This window comes from Hyaena hyaena, unplaced genomic scaffold (assembly GCF_003009895.1).
Source record: "Hyaena hyaena isolate Hyena2069 unplaced genomic scaffold, ASM300989v1 scaffold_58, whole genome shotgun sequence".
Classification (NCBI taxonomy): Eukaryota; Metazoa; Chordata; class Mammalia; order Carnivora; family Hyaenidae; genus Hyaena; species Hyaena hyaena.
In genome coordinates, this window is record NW_024080689.1 from 417,678 (window position 1) to 441,133 (window position 23,456).

A 23,456-nucleotide genomic window follows, 5' to 3' on the forward strand; every position below is an offset into this window, starting at 1 on the left:
ACTAGTTTCAGGTGTACAACTTAATGAGACGATATTTATAGATCTCCAAAAATGATCACTGTAATAAGTCTAGTTAACATTCACCACATACATAAAGACCTTTTATTCTTGGGATGAGAACTCTTAAGATTTACTCTTAGCAACTCTCAAATATGCAATTCGGCATTATTAATGAGAGCTGCCAGGCCGTACATTATTTTGTGTGTGTGTTTAATGAGAATCAGGCTATCATCTTTTCACTTAAATTGATATTTATTGGGGTGCCTAAGTGGCTCACTGGGTTAAGCATCTGACTCTTGATTTTGGCTCAGGTCACGATCTCATGGCCGTAGGAATGAGCCCCGTGTCGGGCTCTGCACTGACAGTGTGGAGGCTGCGTGGGATTATCTGTCCCCCTCTCTCTCTCAAAAATAATAAACACTTTTTTAAATTGATATTTATAAATTGTTCAGGTAAAGGTAAATAGGCAAGGACTGGACTGGTCCATAAGTTTTGTGACACATCTACATTTGAGACCCAAGAAGGAAAAGGGAAAAACTGCCTACCTAGAACAGCTCATTGTGGGAATCAGAGGTACCTACAATGTATACTTTATAACTATTTCCTGTAACAAGTACTTTATAAATGCCGCCAGAACTGATCCTTGAGAATAAATTTAAGATTCTAACTATTCTCACCACATTTAAATACCTGAGTAAAGTTTAAGGAAGTTTTAGATCTCCTGCTTTAAGTCGTCTAGAATAAACTTCTTACATTTATGAGAGCTTTCAAGTCTATACATTCTAAGTGACTAGTAACTCAAGGAGGCAAATAACCATGTCTAATAACAATCCTTATGTACTGATAGTTTATAATTTTCCAAGCACTTCCATGAGCCTTACTCTAATAACATGACTCTAACAAAACCCTGATCAGGTAGGTATTATCCCTATGAGAAACTCAGAGTTCAGAAACGGTGAGTAACTGCCCCAAGTCACAGAGCCTGCACATGAGTGACCAGTTTCCTGAATCCAGGTAGAAGAAAGACCCATCAGGAATATTCTTAAAGGAAAGGCTCAATAATGAAAAGTGTAAGTCAGCAGATTAGGGACTCGTCTACTATTAATGAAAGAGACTATTAATGACACCATTACAAACAACAGCATTGTTGCTATTAACAATGATGACGGGGGTGGGGGGTGCCTGGGTGGCTCAGCTGGTCAAGTGTCCGGCTTCAGCTCAGGTCACTATCTCCCGGTTCATGAGTTCGAGTCCCACATTGGGCTCTGAGCTGACAGCTCAGAGCCTGGAGCCTGCTTTGGATTTTATGTCTCCCTTCCTTCATCTCTCTCTTTCTCAAAAATAAATAAATGTTAGAGTAAAAAAAAAAATTAAAACAACGATGATGGCTGACATGTATCACATCCTTGCTCTATGTCAGGCCCAGGCCCTACATGCATTCACAGAGACCCTGTGAAGTAAGCATTACTCCTGCTTTCCAACTGAGAAGCTGAGGCTTGGAGAGGTTACATACCTTGCTGTGGGTCACAAAAATCTTAAATCGCGACGAGGGGACTCAAGTCCAGGACTCCAGAGCTCTTAAACGTTACGATATTAGGAAAACAATGCTGCCCAATGTGGACCACACTCTTGAGCCACAAACATCAAGCCATTAAAAAAGTGTGCGGGGGGGCACCTGGGTGGCTCAGTCGGTTAAGCGTCCGACTTCGGCTCAGGCCATGATCTCAGGGTTCGTGGGTTCGAGCCCCGCGTCGGGCTCTGTGCTGACAGCCAGCTCAGAGCCTGGAGCCTGCTTCAGATTCTGTGTCTCCCTCTCTCTCTGCACCTCCCCACTCATGCTCTGTCTCAAAAGTAAATTAAAAACTATTAAAAATTAAAAAAAAAAAAAAGTGTGCAGGGTTGTCCAGTGCCCAGCACAGAGCTTATCATACAGAAGGAGCTCGAGTGTCTGTTAAATGAGATGCATCCCCTATGTCCTCCAGCTAGCTGTTTGAAAGAGGAAGGTCACTAATGCCTCCCAGGAAGGCAATGCTTTAGGGTAGCAAGTAGAAACAGACCAGAGGAAGGGGGTTGTATATACCAAATATCTTCTAAGGATCCGAAGCCTGACCTAAAAGCAAAGGTCTCTAACAGATGAAGCATGAAAGGCTGGACTCTAAGCATACAAAGTAAACAAGAAAAGGTCCTAAACTGCTCTTTAAGCTCCTGGTTTAGAACCTGGATTGCGCCAAACAACATCCTGAGACTTTCAAGTGCTTCCCTTCGTTCTGAGTAAGCAAAAGAGGTTCCAGAACAAGATATATGTAACTAGTAGGTCCTCAATCCCTCGAGGCTAGACATAGTCCTGGTGAAAGAAAATTCAAAATTCTCTTTGAATTATTGATGAGTAATTCTATGTCCCCCTCCTCCCTTTTAAAACGAGGTTCCACCGGTTTGAAAGTTTAGTTTAACTAGACATCAGGGCACCGAGGTGGCGGAGAAGAGTGGGGAGCCTCAGAATAATGCCCAAGCACAAGGAGGCCCCCACACACTTTCCCACTTTAGAACCTTCACACACAGACACACACACACACACACACACACACACACACACACACACACTGTCCCCTCTGCCTTTAGCACGAGAGTCTTCTTTCCGGACAGGTCTTCCTTACCCGGCTTATCGAAGCAGACCACACACTCCTCTGTTATCTTCCATCACAAAACCCGGCTTGTCACCTTCATAACACATTTCTCCAGGAGGAACTTCTCTTAGGTACCTGCGGACTGTCTTCCCTGCCTCATCCCATCAGGAAGGATCAGACTGCCTGATTCACTCTTTGCTGCACGGCCAGCACTAGAGTCTATGCCCAGCACTGGGCAGGTGCTCAACAGATATTTTTTAACCAGTAAAAATAAAAACAAATGTATACAATTTTTTCAAACTATCAGCCTCCCTACCCCCACCAAAATAAACCACACACACACACACACACACAAAACTGCACTATTTTTATAAGCTTTAGAAGTCACCCATTTTCCATAAGACATACAATCCTAAATTGTCACTTTTCCGCTTCATTTCCAGCAACGACTACACTGGAAAGCGGTACTATCAGGAAATCCTTCTTTTACGCCGTCTGTATACGGTGCTGTGCAACACAGTGGCATGCAATAACTAACTCGATTTGAATTAATCATGAGGGCCTGCACAGAAAGTGTCCTCGGAGCTCTGACATCATCCTGCCTGCATATCACCGTTCCCTACGTGTATTAAAATTCTCCCCTCGGGCGCGCAAGCGGGATGGAAGAACGAGCAGAATCCCGTCTCTGCTTCCCGAATCACGCACGCTCGCATCAACACGAAGACCCTAACACGGTTCAGACAGACCCAGACACACAGACCAAAGAGCCCTTGTAGGAAGATTCTAATCAAAGAGGAAAATGTCACCATGGTGACACTGACCACCAAGGGTATCGCGACCCATCCTGCTTCTAATGGAACCCCAGCAGTTAGCTGGAGAGTCTCTGTTTTCAAAATAACACGACTCCCCTAGATCCCACAGAAAACTTAAGGAAATGGCCCCCTGATGGGCTGGGGAGGGCGTGGGGGCAGGGCGGGGGGGGGCTGTTGTTTTCACAACACCCCCTTTTCAGGAACCACACGGATTTAAATACGCATTCCCGGCGGGCGGGGGCCGTTCATGAATTAAGGAGGCGGCCTCGGATGTGCAGACGCGCCCCGGGACCACGGTGACCCCTGCTTTCTGCTTCCTGTCTGTCCCCCCCCATTGAAACCGAATCCAGGGCTGCCGCTTCTCTGCCGACCCGTCGGTGCGTGAGGCCACCCCGCGCCCGGCGGCGCCGGCAACCTTACAGGTGGCGCACAGGCCCGGGCAGCCCCTCCCCCACCCCGCTCCGTCCCTCCCCTCCCCCTCCCCCACGCGCGCCGCCCCCCCGCCCCCCCGCCCCCCGCGAAAGTTTGCAGGCGCGGGGTCCCGCGGGGGCGCCGAGCTCGGCGGGCGGGCCCGGCTCCGGCGGCGCCCCGCGGGGAGCCAAGATGGCCCTGCGCGGGGCCCCACGGCGGCGGCGGCGGCGGCGGGGCGGGGGGCGCCAGGCCGGGGACGCCGCGCCGCCGCCTACCTGCGCCGCCCGCCCGGGGGCCCAGCCCGGCGCGCGGGCCCGGAAACGCGGGCGGGGCGGCGCCAGGTGAGCGTCGGCGGCGGCGCGGCGGGGGCGGCCGCGGGGGCGGGCCCGGGCCAGGTGGGCCCCCGCCGGGGCCGCGCGGCGCGGGGGCGGGGGCCGCGGCCCGGGGCCTGCGCGCGGGGCCGCGGCCGGGCCGGGCGCGCGGCGGGCGGGGGCGCGGGCGGCCCCGGCGGCTGCCTCAGCCGGGTCCGGGGGCGTCCGCGGGCCGCGGGGCCAGGCCGCGACGCCGCCGACGGCCGCGCCGGGGGGGCGGGGGTCGCGGCGCTGGCGCGTTCCTTACCCTGCATGCTGCTGACGGCCGGGTGGCCCGGCGCCGGGGGCCCCACGGGGCCCGGGGTGCCGCTGCCGCTGCCGCCCCCGGAGCCGCCGCCGCCGCCGCTCGGGCTCGGAGCCGCCATTGTTGGGAGTGAGGAGCCGAGCGGCGCCGCGGCGGCTGCAATGCAGCAAGCTCGGCCTCTCGCACGGCCGAGGGGCGCGGCCAGCCCCCGCCTTGGCCACGCCCCCAGGCCCACCCCGACACGCCCCCCGGCCCGCCCCTGGCCCGCCCCCCGCCGGAGCCAGACGCCGCGCCGCGCCAGCTGCCGAGCCGCAGAACCGCCCAGGGCGCGGGTGCCGGGCCCGGGAGCCGCGCGGGCGGGCGGCAGGGCTGCCCCAGCGCTGCGGGCCGGCTCGCGGGGCCTCACGCGCTTTGCAGCAGCGTTTCGAGGTCGTGTGCGCTGGGGAGGTGAGGGGGCACGCAGCTTGCACGGCTCCCACCGAGGCCTGTGACCCCACAAGTTTAAGAAACACCCCCGCTTGTTGCAAACCCCAGAACCCGAGATGAGAGCGGTCAGGCTGAAAGGGACCCCCCGGGGTCATGCTTCCGGTCTAGCCCCTGACACGGCATTTCCAGGGGGCAGTCGGCTCTAGCTGTGGTCGCATCGGGAGCCCCTGTTAAGCTCTGCCTAACACCCCAACGCTGCACGCTGACCTGGGGGCTGCTACCGGGTGCTACTCAAAGTGAGGACTCCGGACTCCTCTCCAAACGATGAGTCAGAATCTACATTTTAATAATGTCCCCAGGAGGGGCGCCTGGGTGGCTCAGTCGGTTAAGCGTTGGACTTTGGCTCAGGTCGTGATCTCACACCTCAGGAGTTCAAGCCCCACAGTGGGGTCTGTGCTGACAGCTCAGAGCCTGGAGCCTGCTTCAGATTCCGTGTGTGTGTGTGTGTGTGTGTGTGTGTGTGTGTCTGGCCCTCTCCTGCCTGTGCTCTGTTTCTCCCTGTCTCTCAAAAATAAACATTAAAAACATTTTTAAAAATACTAATAATATTCCCGGGCCATTTGTATGCACATTAAATGTGAAACACAATATCTTGGGGCGCCTGGGTGGCCCAGTTGGTTAGGGGTCCGACTTCGGCTCAGGTCATGATCTCACGGTTCGTGGGTTCGAGCCCCGCGTCGGGCTCTGTGCTGACAGCTCAGAGCCTGGAGCCTGCTTCAGATTCTGTGTCTCCCTCTCTCTCTGACTCTCCCCTGCTCACGCTGCCTCTCTCTCTCTCTCTCTCAAAAATAAACAAAACATTTTAAAAGATTTTTAAAAAACAGTATCTTAAGCACCCAACACTCCTCTCTCTCTCTCTCTCTCAAAAATAAACAAAACATTTTAAAAGATTTTTAAAAAACAGTATCTTAAGCACCCAACACTCCCTGCCCTCCCAGAATACACTATTAACATCCCCACCTTCCCCCTCAACACAACCTGGGCTTCCTCACCCGCCTGCTCTACACCTTAGAAGATCAGACATGAACTATATAAAATGAAAACCTCCCCCAAAACTCGGGTTTCCTCCAATGCTTTGCACAGAGACTTTGATTTTAGGAAGGCAGCAGCTGAAAGCAGAAAAAATAGTCCTCCGTGAGGCTAAGAGTTTCTGAGCCAATGGAAATGTAATTGGGACGCTGACACCTGGGTCCCTAGGCAAAGATACGAGTTGCCTATAATGGAATGGCCAACTGTGCAATAAACATCACAATTAATCTAAACTGTGGAGCTGCAGGATCCCTGCATTGGATCCTGTTGGAAGCATTGTACAATGGATGTATGCAAGGACCTCGTTCTCGAACCTCCTTCCACGCAGACCTTATCTGTGCCGGAGCTTCCTCATACCATGTTGGAAATGTGTGTCCTCAGTCACAAGGGCCCTCTGCCTCCTTGCTCTAAACCCAACCTCAGCCTCATCGTGATTGCTCGGAAGCTAACAGTGGCTGCAGATAGGGCTTCGGAAAAGTAAATCGGGGAGGCACGAAAGGCGTATTGAAGAGGAGAACAGGTAGATGTACTTACGGAAAGAGCCTTTCACTGAGTCTGCCTCAGAACGGTCTGCCCTCAGAAGGTTTGGCTGACTGAGTAGTATCTTCAAGTCTAGATTATTATAAGTGGCGCCAATTCACCGTCAAAGAATCGGGAGCCCACCTTGTTCTCGTTGGCCCTGGGGAATCCTATAGGTGGGCTCATTCGAGGAGCTCATATGAGAACCAGAGGGGAAAAGTTCCCATCCAGACTGTCCAGTCCAGAGGACAGGCTAAATATTCCGTCTACGTCTTCTGCATAGTACTCGTGGGAAGAGAATGAATGACCAAGAAAACGAGGAGGTGTGACTCAGTTGGACCATGACCTGAGCTGAAACCAAGAATCGGACGCTTAACTGATGCAGCCACCCCAGGCACCCCGTCTGGTGTCCTTCTAAAGAGAATAAGGCACAGACACACACCGAGGGAAGCCCCTGTGAAAACACATGGAAGGGGTGAACATCTACGAACCAAGGAAAGAGGGCTCAAAAGACGTCAAGCCTGCAAACACCTTGACCTCACACTTCCAGCCTCCAGGACTCTGAGAAAATAAATATCTGTTGTTGAAGCAGCCCGGTCTGTGATACTTGATTATGGCCACCCTAACCAACTCATACATGGTTCAGAAAATGAATTGCTTAAAAGGATAGCTCTTTTAGTAATAATAGTAGTAGCTGCCATCATCTTTGGGGAATGGGAAGACCATGAAGCAACCAGTTTCGACAATTAAGAAATTCACAGGGCACCTGGCTGACTCGGTCAGAGGAGCATGCAACTCTTGATCTCGAGGTCATGAGTTCAAGCCCCACGTTGGTTACAGACATTTCTTATAAATAAGTTAATTAATCAATTAATCTTTTTTAAAAATTCACATTTGGAAGAGCTCCTTGAGAAAATCCCCAAATGAGCTCGAAACTCTTGGCTCTGCCATGTAATGATATTTCTATCCTTCTAAAAAGGATGGAATAACAGATTAAGACCATTGCTATGGGGGCACCTGGGTAGCTCAGTTGGTTAAGCATCTGACCTCAGCTCAGGTCTTGATCTCACCATTCATGAGTTCGAGTCCTGCATCAGGCTCTGTGCTGACAGCTCAGAGACTGGAGCCTGCTCTGGATTCTGTGTCTCCCTCTCTCTCTGCCCACCCCCTGCTCATTCTCTGTCTCTCTCTTTCTCAAAAATAAAAAAACAAAATTCTATGAGCAATGTATGTCAATATCAGAGTATACTATCCCGAAAGAGGGTGCAGAGAAGTGTGCATATCTCTGGCTGAAAGTATCTTTGTTTGGAAATCTAGCTTGCTGGTTCTGTGTGTGTGTGTGTGTGTGTGTGTGTGTGAGAGAGAGAGAGAGAGAGAGAGAGAGCACATGAGTGGCAGGGAAGGGGAGAGAAAGAGAGGGAGAGAGGGAGAGAGGAAGAGAGAGAGAGAGAGAGTCTTAAGCAGAATCCACACTCAGAGCCAAGCCAAACACAGGGCTCAATCTTAAAACCCTGGGATCATAACCTGAGCCAAAATCAAGAGTTGGAGGTTCAACCGACCGAGCCACCCAGGCGCCCCTTGCTGGTTCTTTTCGACACCTATGACTCAATGGTTAGATTACAAAGACATGTTTCACTTCACATTCCAAATAAAGTAAAAGTATAACTATATTTCACTTTACGACCCCAATGTCAGCCTCTGAGAAAGTAAGAAAGGTCAAACACCACTATTCAGCTGGACCAATCACCAGTTATCATATCCCTATAAGGGCTCAGCAGTTTGGCTTTGAGCAAAACCCATCTCCTGTCCACCCCGCATCACTGAGGGCCCAAGACCAGGTCATCCAGTGACTGATTTTTGCCTCTCCAGGCAGAGAGCTGCAAGCTCTGCGGGTTTCTGGGTATTTGTTGAACATTGCATTTAATTGGATATAAAGCACATGTGAGAAGCTTTTAACTGCCATCAAAAGAACCAAAATTCTCTTGAGTTCTGCTAAAGAAGCTATTAATTAGGGGCGCCTAGGCGGCTCAGTCAGTTAAGCGTACGACTCTTGGGTTCAGCTTGGGTCATGAGTTTGAGCCCTGTGTCAGACTCTGCACTGACAACTCAGAGACTACTTGGGACTCTCCTTCTCTCCTCTCTCTGTCCCTCCCCCACTCGCGCTCTCTCAAAACAATTGAATACAAAATAACATTAATTAATGTTGACTATTAATAATCATACACGCATATAAAAATTTATAGGTAAGGGGCACCTGGGTGGCTCAATGGGTTGAGCCTCGGACTTCAGCTCAGGTCGTGATCTTGTGGTCCGTGAGTCTGAGCCACATGTCAGGCTCTGTGCTGACAGCTCAGAGCCTGGAGTCTGCTTCGGATCCTGTGTCTCCCTCTCTCTCTGCCCCTCCCGGCTCGTTCTCTCTCTCTCTCTCTCCCTCTCCCCCCCTTTCTCTCTCTCTCCCTCTCTCTCTCAAAAATAAATAAACATTAAAAACATTTTAATGGAAATACCTCACTATAAGCCACTCACCACTATGTGAGAGGTAATATTGAAAGTATTTGCCGTAGTCTGACCTGATACAAATATATACTAAAAGAATATGATTCTCGTGTACCAGAAATACACCCACAGCCTGTCCTCATATTCTGTATTCTGTTGATCTACCTTCACTATTAAAAACAAAAACACACAAAAAAACAATACAACAATAGTGGGCATTTTGGGGGGAAGGAGAGAGTAAAGCATGATTGACTGAAAAGAGTCAAAAGGGAACTTTCTAAGGTTATGAGCATATTCCGCACCTTGAGAGGGGTTGGGTTACACAAGTGTATGCACTTATCAAAATGCTGCAAATATATGATCTAGATTTGTGCATTTCAATGTATGTAAAGTATACATCAAAAAAATCTAGAAATAGCAAGTTCTAGCTAAAAGCATAAATGCTAAAATCTTCAGGAGAACATACACTGATACCTGCAATTGACTTTGAAATGTATCAAAAATAAGATGGCTGAATGACAGAATATTGGGATGGACAAATGGATATATATGTGCAAAACCCAGGTAGTGCATAGACTGGTGTAAACAACGACTTTTTCAGCTGCGTGAAATTTTTCATAATAAAATATCAGGGGAAAATGAAAAACCCAATAAAACAAAAAATCACACTTACATTAAACATATTGCTAAATTATATTTCCCCCTTGAGCAAAATTATAACCAAGTAATAGAACTTCTAATGACTAAGTATAAATGTGTCTAATTTATCTAATTGAGTAGGTTTCTTATAAAAATCAGAAATTATTGAGACTTCTTATCTAAAAGAAAAGAGTTACCTATGGTACAGACTTGTAGGGTCCTCATATGCAAGGACATATGTTGCTGTGGACTTACTTGAGACCATCAGGCACCTCTAGGTAAGTCAAGATCTTAGGATTCAATAATTACCTAGGGCAGGACATTGTGGCTTTTGTTTTTGAGATTAAGTAACAATATCTGGTTTGAATTTAATAACATTGTTTTGTTTCATTGGTGGGTTTTTTTTTTTGTAACAGCTTTGAGCTGTAATTCATATACCATATAATTCACCCATTTGAAGTATACAGTTCAGTATACAGTTCAGCCTGATTATAGCTACTCTAGTGGGTAACATCGTATTTGAGTATACTTCTGCAGTATCCACTGAAGTGCACACTGGCAGACATCTATATTTTATAAACTAAACTAAAAATAAAATCAAGCATTCGTTTCAAGAAGAGTCACCACAGCACAAACTCTTGTGACCATAGATCTGTCACTTTGGGTATAATCAGACTACATTAACTATACCAATCAGAGCTCAAGAAAGCTGAGCCTTTTCCCGAGAGGTAAACACAGAGCTGTTAGCTTACTCCAACCATCAGAAATCGGTAACGAAACTCTATTAGTAGTTGATAAAGCACTTTATCAGCAATGTAGATGAACTGAAAAAGTATTGCTAGACACCCAGGAAAGTCTCTATTTCTGGAATATTGAAAAAAATTGAATTACCCAATATTCAGAATTAACAATTAAGGTATATACTATACATGGCACACAAATGTTAATGGGCAGGAGAGAAGGTGTCGCAAAAACAAAAAGTCAGAATTAGGCTTTACAAAAAGACAAAGTAGATACACACTTTGGAAAAATGGAGCTTACATTCATCAGATGCGACAAGTTTTGTTAATACTAAATACATCTGTGAAAAGTACCCCACTGAACCATGGGAACTCTTCATATGTTTGTTTGTTTGTTTGTGTTACACAAATGCCAGACAAGTTTTACTGAGTTTTTTTTTGGTCATTATTTTTTATGTAATGTCTATGCCCACTGGGTTTCTCACACTTACAACCCTCAGATCAAGGGTCATGTGCTCTACCAGCAGGCACCCCAACCACTCAGGCACCCCAACTTTTATTTATTTTAATACCTAAAAAGCACATAAACCAATAAATGAACATCAACAATGAAATAGAAAAAAATGATTAAAGATAGATACAAATGGCTTATAAGTCAGTTATTCCAAGTCTCATTCATAATTATAGTAATATGCATCAAAATAACATACACTTCCTTACAAAGGAATTAGATAATATATTTTCTACTATATTTCTTAGATAATATATCTTCCTGTTGATCTTTTTTCTTTTTAAAAATATTTTTTAATGTTATTATTTATTTTTGAGAGAGAGAAACAGAGCACGAGTGGGAGAGGAGCAGAGAGAGAGATACAGAATCCAGAGCAGGCTCCAGGCTCTGAGATGTCACCACAGAGCCCAACATGAGGCTCAAGCTCACAGACCGCAAGATCATGACCTGAGCCACCCAGGTGCCCCTGCTAACCTTTTTAAAGATTTTGTATTTATTTATGTGATCTCTCCACCCAACATAAGGCTCAAACTCACCACCCTGAGATCAAGAGTCGCATACTCTACTGACTGAGGCAGCCAGGCACCCCTTCTGTTGACCTTTCTAACAGATGAATTATTTCAGGGACAAACTGCCATTAGTTTGAAGAAAGGTTGCTGTTAGCTAAACTCAATTCATTTATTTAAAGGTGGTCTCTCCCTGATCTTATCTCAGTTCTCAGACAGAAACTGGCACGCCGCCCCTGGTAGCTCACAGAATATGGGTGCATTCTCATACCAGTTCAGAGCTGTAACACTGTCTCCTGGTGCTACACCAAAATGTGCAGTAAAGAACTAAGATTTGGGGGTGCCTGGCTGCCTCAGTTGGTAGAGCATGTGATTCTCCATCTCAGGGTTGTGAGGTTGAGCCCCATGTTGGGTGTGGAGATTACCAAAAAGTAAAACCTTAAAGAAGAACAAAACTTCTAAAGTTTCATAAACAACTAGAATTTTACCAAGTCCTATCTCCTTTGTTCACCTTTTCTTTCTCAATGATCATCTCCATTTTTCCGTTTATATTTTTCGAAGAAGAAAAAGAGGAAGAAGAAGAAGAAGAAGAAGAAGAAGAAGAAGAAGAAGAAGAAGAAGAAGAAGAAGAAGAAGAAGAAGAAGAAGAAGAAGAAGAAGAAGAAGAAGAAGAAGAAGAAGAAGAAGAAGAAGAAGAAGAAGAAGAAGAAGAAGAAGAAGAAGAAGAAGAAGAAGAAGAAGAAGAAGAAGAAGAAGAAGAAGAAGAAGAAGAAGAAGAAGAAGAAGAAGAAGAAGAAGAAGAAGAAGAAGAAGAAGAAGAAGAAGAAGAAGAAGAAGAAGAAGAAGAAGAAGAAGAAGAAGAAGAAGAAGAAGAAGAAGAAGAAGAAGAAGAAGAAGAAGAAGAAGAAGAAGAAGAAGAAGAAGAAGAAGAAGAAGAAGAAGAAGAAGAAGAAGAAGAAGAAGAAGAAGAAGAAGAAGAAGAAGAAGAAGAAGAAGAAGAAGAAGAAGAAGAAGAAGAAGAAGAAGAAGAAGAAGAAGAAGAAGAAGAAGAAGAAGAAGAAGAAGAAGAAGAAGAAGAAGAAGAAGAAGAAGAAGAAGAAGAAGAAGAAGAAGAAGAAGAAGAAGAAGAAGAAGAAGAAGAAGAAGAAGAAGAAGAAGAAGAAGAAGAAGAAGAAGAAGAAGAAGAAGAAGAAGAAGAAGAAGAAGAAGAAGAAGAAGAAGAAGAAGAAGAAGAAGAAGAAGAAGAAGAAGAAGAAGAAGAAGAAGAAGAAGAAGAAGAAGAAGAAGAAGAAGAAGAAGAAGAAGAAGAAGAAGAAGAAGAAGAAGAAGAAGAAGAAGAAGAAGAAGAAGAAGAAGAAGAAGAAGAAGAAGAAGAAGAAGAAGAAGAAGAAGAAGAAGAAGAAGAAGAAGAAGAAGAAGAAGAAGAAGAAGAAGAAGAAGAAGAAGAAGAAGAAGAAGAAGAAGAAGAAGAAGAAGAAGAAGAAGAAGAAGAAGAAGAAGAAGGAGGAGGAGGAGGAGGAGGAGGAGGAGGAGGAGGAGGAGGAGGAAGCGGTGGCGGCAGCCATTAACGTATAAGAAGAACCCACCCTTTCTAAAAATGGCCCAAAGTCAATAAAGACAAAAATCCTTAATTTTTGGCAAAAACCACAATAAGCAGTGTCAAAGACACAACTAACTGGGGAAGTTATATCTCAATTTATAATACAGGTAAAGGGTTAATGTCACTAATAAAGAGTTCCTACAAATCAACAAGAAAAAGACCAACAACCTAATAAAACATAGGCCAAGGATATTGAGTAGACAGTTCTCCGAAAAGGAATATAAGTGTTTCTTAAAAATGCAAAGACAATGGGGCTCCTGGGGGCTCAGTCGGTTAAGTGTCCAACTTCAGCTCAGGATCTGTGAGCTCCAGCCTCACATTAGGCTGGAGCCTGCTTCAGATTCTGTGTCTCCCTCCCTCTCTGCCCCCCATGCTCAGCCTCTCTCTCTCTGCCCCTCCATGTTCATTCTCTGTCTCTCTCTGTCTCTCAATAATAAATAAATGTTAAGAAAAAAATTTTAATGCAAAGATGTTTAACATCACTCAAAGAAAACAAAGTGCAAATTAAAACCACACCAAGATACCACTTTTTCCCAATGATCTAACAAGTAAAGTTTACACAATAAGTTGAGGAGAGTGTGGAAAATTGGCATTTTGTACTTGCCGTTGGAAATACATATTTGCACAATCATTGGAGGGCAATGTAGCAATATCTATCAAAATTATAAATGCGGATTCCCTTTAACCCATAGATTGTACTCCTAGGAGTTTATTCTTGCAGATAACTCTTAACTTGGAAAATGATATATGTAAAAGATCACTGAGTACAGCAAAATATTACAATCACACTAAATGTCCTCTGGTAGGTGAGCAATTGAACAAATGCAGAGGAAGCCCTTTGCAACTGTAAGAATAAGGGAACTCTTTATGTTCGATATGGAATGATTGACTGTGTATCATGTTAGGTGAAAAAAAAGCCAAATGAAGAACAACATGGTTAGTATGTTACTATTTGTGTGAAAAGAGAGGAAGTGTAGATAATATATGCATCCTTGTTTACAATATATTTGGAAGGTCACCCAAAAGACTAAAAGTATTGATTGTCCCAAGGGTGAGAAACTGGATTGAGAGAACGTCTGTTCATTATATACTCTTTGGTAGCTGATAACGTGTGAATATTGTGAAGATAATAACACCCAGAGAAAATTAGTTAACTAATACATACATAGCTGAAACAAATGAAAGCTGTTCTTTCTTTTGTTATTGTAATGAGCAGGCCTATAAAACAGTTACAAAATATCTATTACCATATATTTATGTTCTTTTAAACAGTTACATTTTTTAAATGTGTACTTATTTTTGAGAAAGAGAGAGAGAGAGAGAATGCACAAGCCGGAGAAGGGCAGAGAGGGAGGGGGACAGGGGACCCAAGGCAGGCTCTGTGTCGATGGCAATGAGCAGGTCTCAAACTCCCAAACTGAGTGATTATGACCTGAGCCAAAGTTGGACACTTAACCAACTGAGCCACCATGTGCCCCTAAACAGTTACATTTTACATTTGATCTTAGCCAAAAGGCCGAGAAGCAAGTAAACAGTTACCTTTAAAAATGACTCAAAAATGTAAGTTATTTTTGAAGTGTTTTATAAAAAGATAGGTCTTTTCCTTCTTAATAGATTCTATTTTACTTCCAGAAAACGTTTCTATTTTTCTTCTTATTAAACCGGAAATGTACTGAGGTTTTATTCTTGGCTACAATTTATTTGAATACCAAAGAATTATAAGATACTTAGATGAGGGGCTCTCGGGTGCCTCAGTCATGATCTCATGGTTCATGAGTTCGAGCCCCGTGTCGGCCTCTGGGCTGATAGCTCAGAGCCTGGAGCCTGCTTCGGATTCGGTGTCTCCCTCTCTCTCTCTGCCCCTCCCTGCTCACACTCTGTCTCTTAAAAATAAATAAACGTTAAGAAAACAATTTAAGAAGATACATAGATGATAAATCCTGTAAGAATTCAGTAAACATTTATTACTAGATTAATATAGCAAAATTCATTGAGAGTACTTTTTTACTTAGAATCTTCATTCTGGGGGTGCCTGGGTGGCTCAGTTTGTTAAGCGTCTGACTTAGGCTCCAGTCATGATCTCACAGTTGGTGAGTCCGAGCCCCACATTGGGCTTGCTGCTGTCAGCGCAGAGCCCACCTTGGATCTTCTGTTTCCCCCCCTCTCTACCCCTCCCCTGCTCAAGCTGTCTCTCTAAAAATGGATAAACATTAAAAAAAATCTTCGTTGATTCTCTTAATTTGCAAAGCTGGGTGGTGTGAGTGGCTCTAAGAGTAGCCCTGTGGGACATTAAGGCTCACAAAGAAGGTTGTCTACACCAGTCCATGCCTCTTTGAATACATCCTTTGAACAACGTGACTGTTGAGGGTGCTGACCCACCCACACCCCCAGCGGTCATTCAGTAGATTCTTCACTGAGAAAGAAGCCCAGATCCCACTTTATAAGCGGACCCCAAATACCGCAAAGCCTTGGATTGCGAGTAACTTTTCTGCGAGTGTTCCGCAAGACGAGCAAACATTTCTAATAAATTTTAACTTGATAAACGAGCCATGTCTTGCAATACGAGTAGTACATGATGCCAAATGTCACATGATCACCACTGAGCCACCCGTTCTTTATCTCTCTCTCACTGCAGAATTGTGGGTGATCGTCAATGACATGTCACATTTACACAAAATCCTTAAAAGGAGGCAAAGCAAGTGTCATTGGATAGGTTCCTTGTTAAAGTTGCACAAAAAGAAAAACATTCCACTGAGCCAATAGACAGCAGCGATTCCATTAGTGACACTGAAAGTTATCCTACACAGTAACCCTCCTCTCTCTAATCTCCCTCACGCCAGCCATGGAGGTTTTCAAAGGTAAGTACAGGTGAATTTGCTTTTCTTTATATTTTGTATTTTCTTTATTATTTTGTATTATGTGACAGTATTGTGATCACTTTTATATGAATATTTTTGGCTTGTGGAATGAATGGTCTGAGTTTCCATCATTTCTTATGGAGAAATTCGCTTTGACATACAAGTGCTTTGGATTACAAGCATATTTCCGGAAGGAAGTATGCTCGCGAACCAAGGTTTTACTGTACTTGTTTCCCTCTCCCAGATAGGACTTGAGATTCTAACTCCGTCTTTCCTCCTTTTTTCCTGCCCCCAGCGCACGCTGGCTGAGATCTATATAACTCTAGTTCTCACGTATTATGAATTTTCCAGGGCAGTCACAATTGCATATACTATGTTCCGAATTATGAATCATGAGATGTGAATTCTGGTTCTGGAAATATAGGTACAGTACACCCAGGCTGAAATCTTGTCTGTGGACCTTGGCCAATTCCTTAGTATTTCCCTCTTCGGAGTCCCCTGCAAAAATGGGAACATTGGAGAAGAAACTTCCTAGATGCCTCATGCCTCAGCCAGATAAGCAAGCTGCGAATGTACAAGGGTATTGTCAAGGAATAAGGTTCTGGTGAAGGTAGTGCCCTGTTCAGTGTGTAGCAGTCAGCCATGTCCTTCCCCACCAGGTACCCCTCGACCCTCTGGCCAGCAAAGCTCTCAGACATCCCCAACGGGCTCTAAACCCCAGAATCCAAGGTGGGCATCATTAACCTCTCATCTCCTGTGTTCTAGATAATATTCCTGAGCTATCGTGCACAAATGCCTTCAGGGGCCAGGTAGTAAAGTACAAGGGGATAGTCAGACTTATGGTGAGCGGGAAAGCATGCACCATAAAAGGCATTCCCATTCCCAGAAAGACGTGTGAAAATTGTGTGTGCCACACAAAATACTGGCTGCCATTTTGCAGCTCCTGGTTTGGAGGTTCCACAGTGGCATCGGGAAGAAGGGATCTTGGATAGAATTCTGTGAGCTTTCAAGATGTGTCATGCCTAATGCTTGGTGACCAGCTCCTTCCAAAATGGCTTATTTTGTGCTTTTGGCTACATCTGTTTCTTCTACATGTCTCCATGGGCAACCCAAATCTCCCTGTGGTGGGCCCTCTGCAAGACTTTCTAAGACAGGCTACCACTGTTGATTAACTTCCTTTCCCCCCCAGTCTCCTAATGCTACATAATGAATAGGCTACATTCTAGAAAAACAATTTTTAAAAAAATGAACCCTAGTGTCTGGTTAATCCCACTGCTTTTGTGTCTGTGTGTCTCCAATGTTCAGACCCTTTCTGCTAATGAGCCGTGACAGCTGAGTCACCTGTCATGCTATCTCTTCCAGGAAAGAAAAAGTTTGGTTCTCTTATTGATCTAGGAGACCTTCAGGAGTCACCACATGCTCCTGGAAGCTTCTGTCGGAGGAATGTTCCATCTGCAAAAGGCAGTGCAGACAGAAATTCAACAGGGGCAGACATCCAGCCATCCCTGGCATCAGACAGCGGGTACAGATGGGGATTCCCGCTGTTCAGCGCTGATGGGATTTTTGGAAGTCAAGGCCATCAAGAAGAGGTAAATGTCACCGACATAGCAGGAGCCAAGTCTAGTTATCCATCCACTCAGCAAAGGGTCATGTGGCTCCTCCATGTAGCAGAGGAGGCTCGTGGGTGCCACGAAGACTGTGCAAAAAGCAGAAGTCAGTTAATAAGGGCTCAAGATAAGCATTTATGGGGATGAGAGAAGGAGAATTCTGGGCAGTGAAAGGTTTAAGAGGCCCTGAGTCCTCTTTCTCAATCCCCTAAGACTGTTACCTGAATAGGACTCCCCAAGTTTTAATGGGGCCCTTGTCGGTTAAGGAGATAAAGAATCACCGGTAGAATCAGATGCTTTCTAGATGGGCATTTTTCCAGGAAAAAAAAAAAAAAAACCTGGACCTCTTTTTCTGGCACGAGCTGAAATTCAAAAGAGGAATCAACATATATAGCGAGTCTTGACCAGGTTTGAGCCCAGTATTTCATGAATTTTAGGCCTAACACTCTCTTCAGTGAGGGGGCCTGGAATCTTGGTATCTACAAGGACAGAGATTAAGCTCAGAAAGAAGGGAGATAAAACAAACTGCAGACTGAACCCGTCAAAGAAAACTGCATTAGTGGTAGATAGGCATCTCTGTGAGATGGCATCCACAATTTTCTTCTGGGATCACTTGCAATCTTTGAAGAAACAGATGAAATGTATTACACTATTGCAGACTATCACATTTTGTGTTACTAAATTCATTTAGTTGAGACTTAACCACATTTCTAATCATTACAAAGGGTTTTCTTTTTCTTCTTCTCTGATATTTGAGCATTGCATTGCAACACTGTGGCAAAAATGCTTCTGCTCGGATATAATAATTTTTTATGGTAATTCTTTTCATGAAGGTATTCTAAAATGGGTGGTATAGAAAAATCAGGATACTGGTAATAGGGACATTTTGCTACATGCCAGGATCCACTGCAGGCATTTTATATACATCATCTCAGTTAATTTTCTTAACAGTCCTGAGAAGCAGGTGGTATTATGGGGTGCCTGGGGGGCTCAGTAGGTTAAGCGTCTGACTCTTGGTTTTGGCTCAGGTCATGATCTCACAGTTTCATGGGTTCAAGCCCCACATCAGGCTCTGTGCTGGCAGCATGGAGCCTGCTTGGGATTCTCTGTCTCCCTCTTTCTCTCCCCTTCACCTACTTTCGCTGTCTCTGTGTCTCTAAAACTAAATAAGTAAACTAAAAATAGTTTTTTTGAAGTAGGTGGTATTATATCTCTCATTTTATCAATGAGAGAACTTGAGGCACCAAAAGGTGGCTACACTATGATTGTAAAGAGGCTTCTTTTTTTAATGTTTATTTATTTTGAGAGAGAGAGAGCAAGTGAGAGAGCTAGGGAGGAGCAGAGAGAAAAGGAGGCGGAAGATTCAAAGCAAAGAGCCCCACGCGGGGCTCGAACTCCCAAACCATTAGACCATGATCTGAGATGAAGTTGGATGCTTAACCCATTGAGCCATCCCGGGACCCCCTAAAGAGGTTTCTATGGATAAAAGTGAGCACTGAAAGCTTGTTCTATTTTAGCTTCTGTCAAAGGCATCCTGATTCCCGGTCAACTGTGTTATGCCTTGTGCTGTGTTATTATACCTGCTCAAGTAAGTTTGGGCAACCCACTACATCTATTTGTCTCTTGAAGTTTGAGTTAATAGACCATCATGGATGCCATGTGCTGGAATGCTTCTCCTCAGATCAGCGTTAAAAGCATCACTTTGGAAATTTGTTTAAAAACTCTATATCCAGGTCCCGCCTCCCAGAGAATCACATTAGGGGCGAAGGCAGGAAATCTGGGTTTAACGTGCCTTCTGTGGGCTGGATGTTCAGCCAGATCCGAGAAGCCTGATTTAGAGCAGTGGGCTCTACTCTTTTCTAATCAAGCACTCTTTTCTTTCCTTCCTTCCTTCTTTCTTTCTTTCTTTCTTTCTTTCTTTCTTTCTTTCTTTCTTTCTTTCTTTTCTTTTCTTTTTTGAAGTTCATTAATTTTGAGAGAGCATGCATGTATACGCAGAGAGTGAGGTTGGGAAAGGCATAGATAGAGGAGAAAGAGAGAATCCCAAGCAGGCTCCATACCCAGCACAGAGCCCAGTGTGGGGCTCCATCTCATGAACTGTGAGCCGAAATCAAGGTGCTCAACCCACTGAGCCACCTAAGTGCCCCTGATCAAATCTTGGTTTCACACTCTGTTATACGAAGCTTTTTCAGGTCTCCTTCTAAGTTTATTTTTGACAATTAGTTTTAATGGTTGCCACAAGTGAAAAACTGCAAAAAAAAAAAAAAAAAAAAAAAAAAAAAAACAAAAACCTCCAAATGGAAAAAGTAGATCATTGGCAGTACATATTCATTTTTCAGTACCATCTGCTAATTAAGCAAAAGTTTCTGATGAAATGGTGCTACCAATTTCCATAGTCCCTGATGTAAGTCGGTACCTCTTGCAAACTAATCGGAAGATACATTGCATTTTAACAACGTTAACCTGCAGATTTAAAATGATGAGCACTGGGGCGCCTGGGTGGCTTGGTCGGTTAAGCGTCCGACTTTCGCTTGGGTCATGGTCTCGCGGTTCGTGGGTTCGAGCCCCGCATCGGGCTCTGTGCTGGCTGCCGGCTCAGAGCCTGGAGCCTGTTTCAGTCTGTGACTCCCTCTCTCTCTGACCCTCCCCTGCTCGTGCTGTCTCTCTCTCTCTCTCCTAGAAATAAATAAAACATTAAAAAATAAATTAAAAAATAAATAAATAAAATGATGAGCACTAGGGTGCCTGGGTGGCTCAGTTGGTTGAGCAGCCAACTTCAGGTCATGGTCTCACGGTTTGTGGGTTCGGGCCCTGCATCAGGTTCTGTGCTGACAGCTCAGAACCTGGAGCCTGCTTTGGATTCTGTGTCTTCTTCTCTCTCTGCCCCTCCCCCGTTCTTCTCTGTCTCTCTCGGTCTCTCAACAATAAATTTAAAAAAATTTTTTAAATGACAAGCACTAAAACTTTTTCCATATGGATGGATTTTTATTCATTAGGACTCAAAAGAGAATACCAAGCATTTTTTTATTAGGTTTAATGAAATTTCATAAAGTACTGGACAGGATATTACATGACTTTAAACACTGCTGAAAAATTATCTCCATGTTCTAGATATATATTTTTTTCTGGAGAGATTAAATATATTATCTGTACGTATATAATCTCTCTCTATATATAATCTGTATTATATAATCTTTATATATTTATAATCTGCATATAGTTAATAATCTGTATATATACACTGTCACATACATATTTATATACAGATGTATATTTATATTTTCCTATGTAATTATACATATATACACATGCATATATATACTTACATATAGCATATGTAAGTAGACATATTTTTGTATATACAAGAATATATACTACATATAAATAGACATACGTATATAGTTAGGGTAACATAATAGTCACCTTAACTATATAATAGCGAGTACAAATGTACATTTCTAGTAGACGTCTTAATTTTTTAAAATCTTTATTTCTTTTTGAGAGAGAGAGAGACAGAGTGTGAGCAGGGGAGGGGCAGAGAGAGAAGGAGAGAGAGAATCCTAAGCAGGCTCCGCACTGTCAGTGCAAGCTGAAACCGAGTCGGATGCTTAACTGACTGAGCCACCCAGGTGCACCTGTACCTTCATTATTAGGGTGACCTTCAGACTGAAATTACATTGCAGGAACTTTCTAAATGACGTGTTCATTTTGTTAGGATTCATTTAGTTAAAACTAGGGAATGTAATCCACAAATCCAGTGAGTACAACACATGTCAATGTCAGCATACCTCATTTATTATATTTTGATAATTAGAAAGCAAAGGAAAATGTGGTACCCTACTGTTAACTGCCTCATGGCATGGACCTTCTCTTTCCTCACGGCACCCCCATTCTCTGACCCAAGTCTGCTCAGCATATGACAAATGAAGGGACATGCCAGTCCATTATATTCAATACTGGTGGAGCTGAATTCTTTTTCTCATCTCTCCAGGTCCACGGATTTAGTACTATTTATTTTTGAAGTTTATTTATTTTTGAGAGAGACAGAGACAGCATGAGTAGGGGAGTGGCAGAGAGAGAGAGAGAGAGCCCTGTGTGGGGCTTGAACCCACAAAACAGTGAGATCATGACCTGAGCCAAAATCAAGAGTTGGAAGCCCAATCGATTGAGCCACCCAGGTGCTCCTGCAGACCCATGGATTTAGATGTTTAAAGGCATCTGCCTAAGCATGCAATGACTTTTTATATTTAAAAATAAAAATCATAGCTCCATTTGAGGAAGTGCCTGGAAAAGTTCCCAACAATCTGCAGTAAGGGGTGTTGGTCATTGGAACCCCAAAACCTTGAGAGAGAACCCCTCATCTAAAGGCATTTAATGTCCTCAGGAGTTTGGTTAGAGAAGCATCAGGATTTATCTACAGGTTTTTTTTTTTAAAGGTATAAATTCTAGGACTCAAATCTCTCCAGCCAGGTCTGTGGTCCCTTGTGTCCTTTGTAAGCACATGGGATGTCTTCTCTCTCAGCTCCACTGGAACCTTCTGGAACTTCTTAAAGACCTTTCCCATAACGCAAGTGATACATTAGGACTTCTCACCAGAAAAAAACAGTATCTTAAAAACTTCTCTACTCTCTAAATAGCCCTTCGAAGACAATGCAGCTCCCATTTGCCGTGAGTAAAATCACTGTTTGCTTCGATGAAGTCAACAGGATACAAACCACATCTTGACATCACAGGGAGTGTACAGAGGCTGGTTTCTGTTCCAGTTTCCCTTCCTTGCTCAGTCCAATGGTCAGCGTTTCCAGACAGCCTCCGCTTGTATCCTCCACTTCCTCAGCCTTGAGTCAACCTGAATCTCCCCCTCAAGTCAAAATTTCTTTTCAAATTTCATTCCTAGGTTGCAGAGACATATTTAATGAGGTAACACATCTGGTCTTCTATAATCCCATGCAATTTAACTTCCTCCCTATATTAATTGTAAATTTTTCTCATAAGAGGTCTCCTTTAATACTCCCACACCTTACACACCCTGCAGCAGAGAGAGGCAAGAACATGAGATTTGGAGTCGGAAAGGGTTTGGAGTCAGGGACTGAATATCTTTGTGGCTCTGAGTTAGGCACCTACTCCTCTGGATCTCAGTTTCTTTATTATTTTTTAAAATATTTCCAGTGTTTATTTTTGAGAGAGAGAGAAAGACAGAGCATGAGTGGTGGAGGGACAGAGAGAGAGGGAGACACAGAATCGGAAGCAGGCTCCAGGCTCCGAGCTGCCAGCACAGAGCCCTACACGGGGCTCGAACTCATGAGCCGTGAGATCATGACCTGAATCGAAGTCGGACACTCAACCGACTGAGCCACCCGGGCGCCCCTCAGTTTCCTCATTTTCACAGTGGGAGTGTGGTCGAAAAAACCAACCTCTGCTCCGGAGCTGAAATATGTACCGTGAAAACAGAGTTTGGGGGTAAAGAAGGAAGATGGCTTTATTACTTTGCCAGGCACAGAAGGCTACGGCTGGCTAATACTTCCAGAAGTATAAGACAGCCAAGGGTAAAAGGCTGAGGGGTTTTACAGGAAAATACAGGATCTGGATGGTTTCCATAGGAATCTGGAACACGCTCCCAGCCGTGCTTGTCACATCTTCAAGGTGGTCTCATGACTAGAATTGCCACCGGCGATCAGAGTCTCAGTTACTAAGTATACATTGAGGTCAGTGAGATGTCAATATCGATACCGAGTTCCTGGAACAAAGGTTTCTACAGAAAAACAAGTGAAGGTGGCCGAGGCAGGGTGTTGGTGGGCGGGGGGAGGCTTCTGAGAATGAGGAAGAGAAAAATGTGTTCAGTTTAAAGTCAAGCCTCATGGACCATCCATCTTTACATTTCTATAGTGGTTTTGGCAACGAGGATTTTGCTGTGTCTGATGTTAGGGGGACTGGATTTTTTAATCTCAAAGTGGACTTTTTCATTTGTAAAGAACATAACTGGCCCTGCAGTTTTATTTTGTCTTA

The 23,456-nt window shown here is 44.4% G+C and overlaps 1 protein-coding gene across 2 annotated transcripts in view; it reads right to left on the reverse strand.

The window, feature by feature from the left end:
* MAP2K4 (mitogen-activated protein kinase kinase 4) overlaps positions 1-4,625 on the reverse strand; it is a 138,436-nt gene extending 133,811 nt beyond the window's left edge. For both annotated transcript variants that reach the window (XM_039231583.1, XM_039231584.1), the window contains exon 1: positions 4,466-4,625. In XM_039231583.1, coding sequence (XP_039087514.1) covers positions 4,466-4,583 — 118 coding nt within the window. In that variant the 5' untranslated portion in view covers positions 4,584-4,625. The remainder of the gene's footprint in view (positions 1-4,465) is intronic.
* Positions 4,626-23,456: the final 18,831 nt, after the last annotated feature.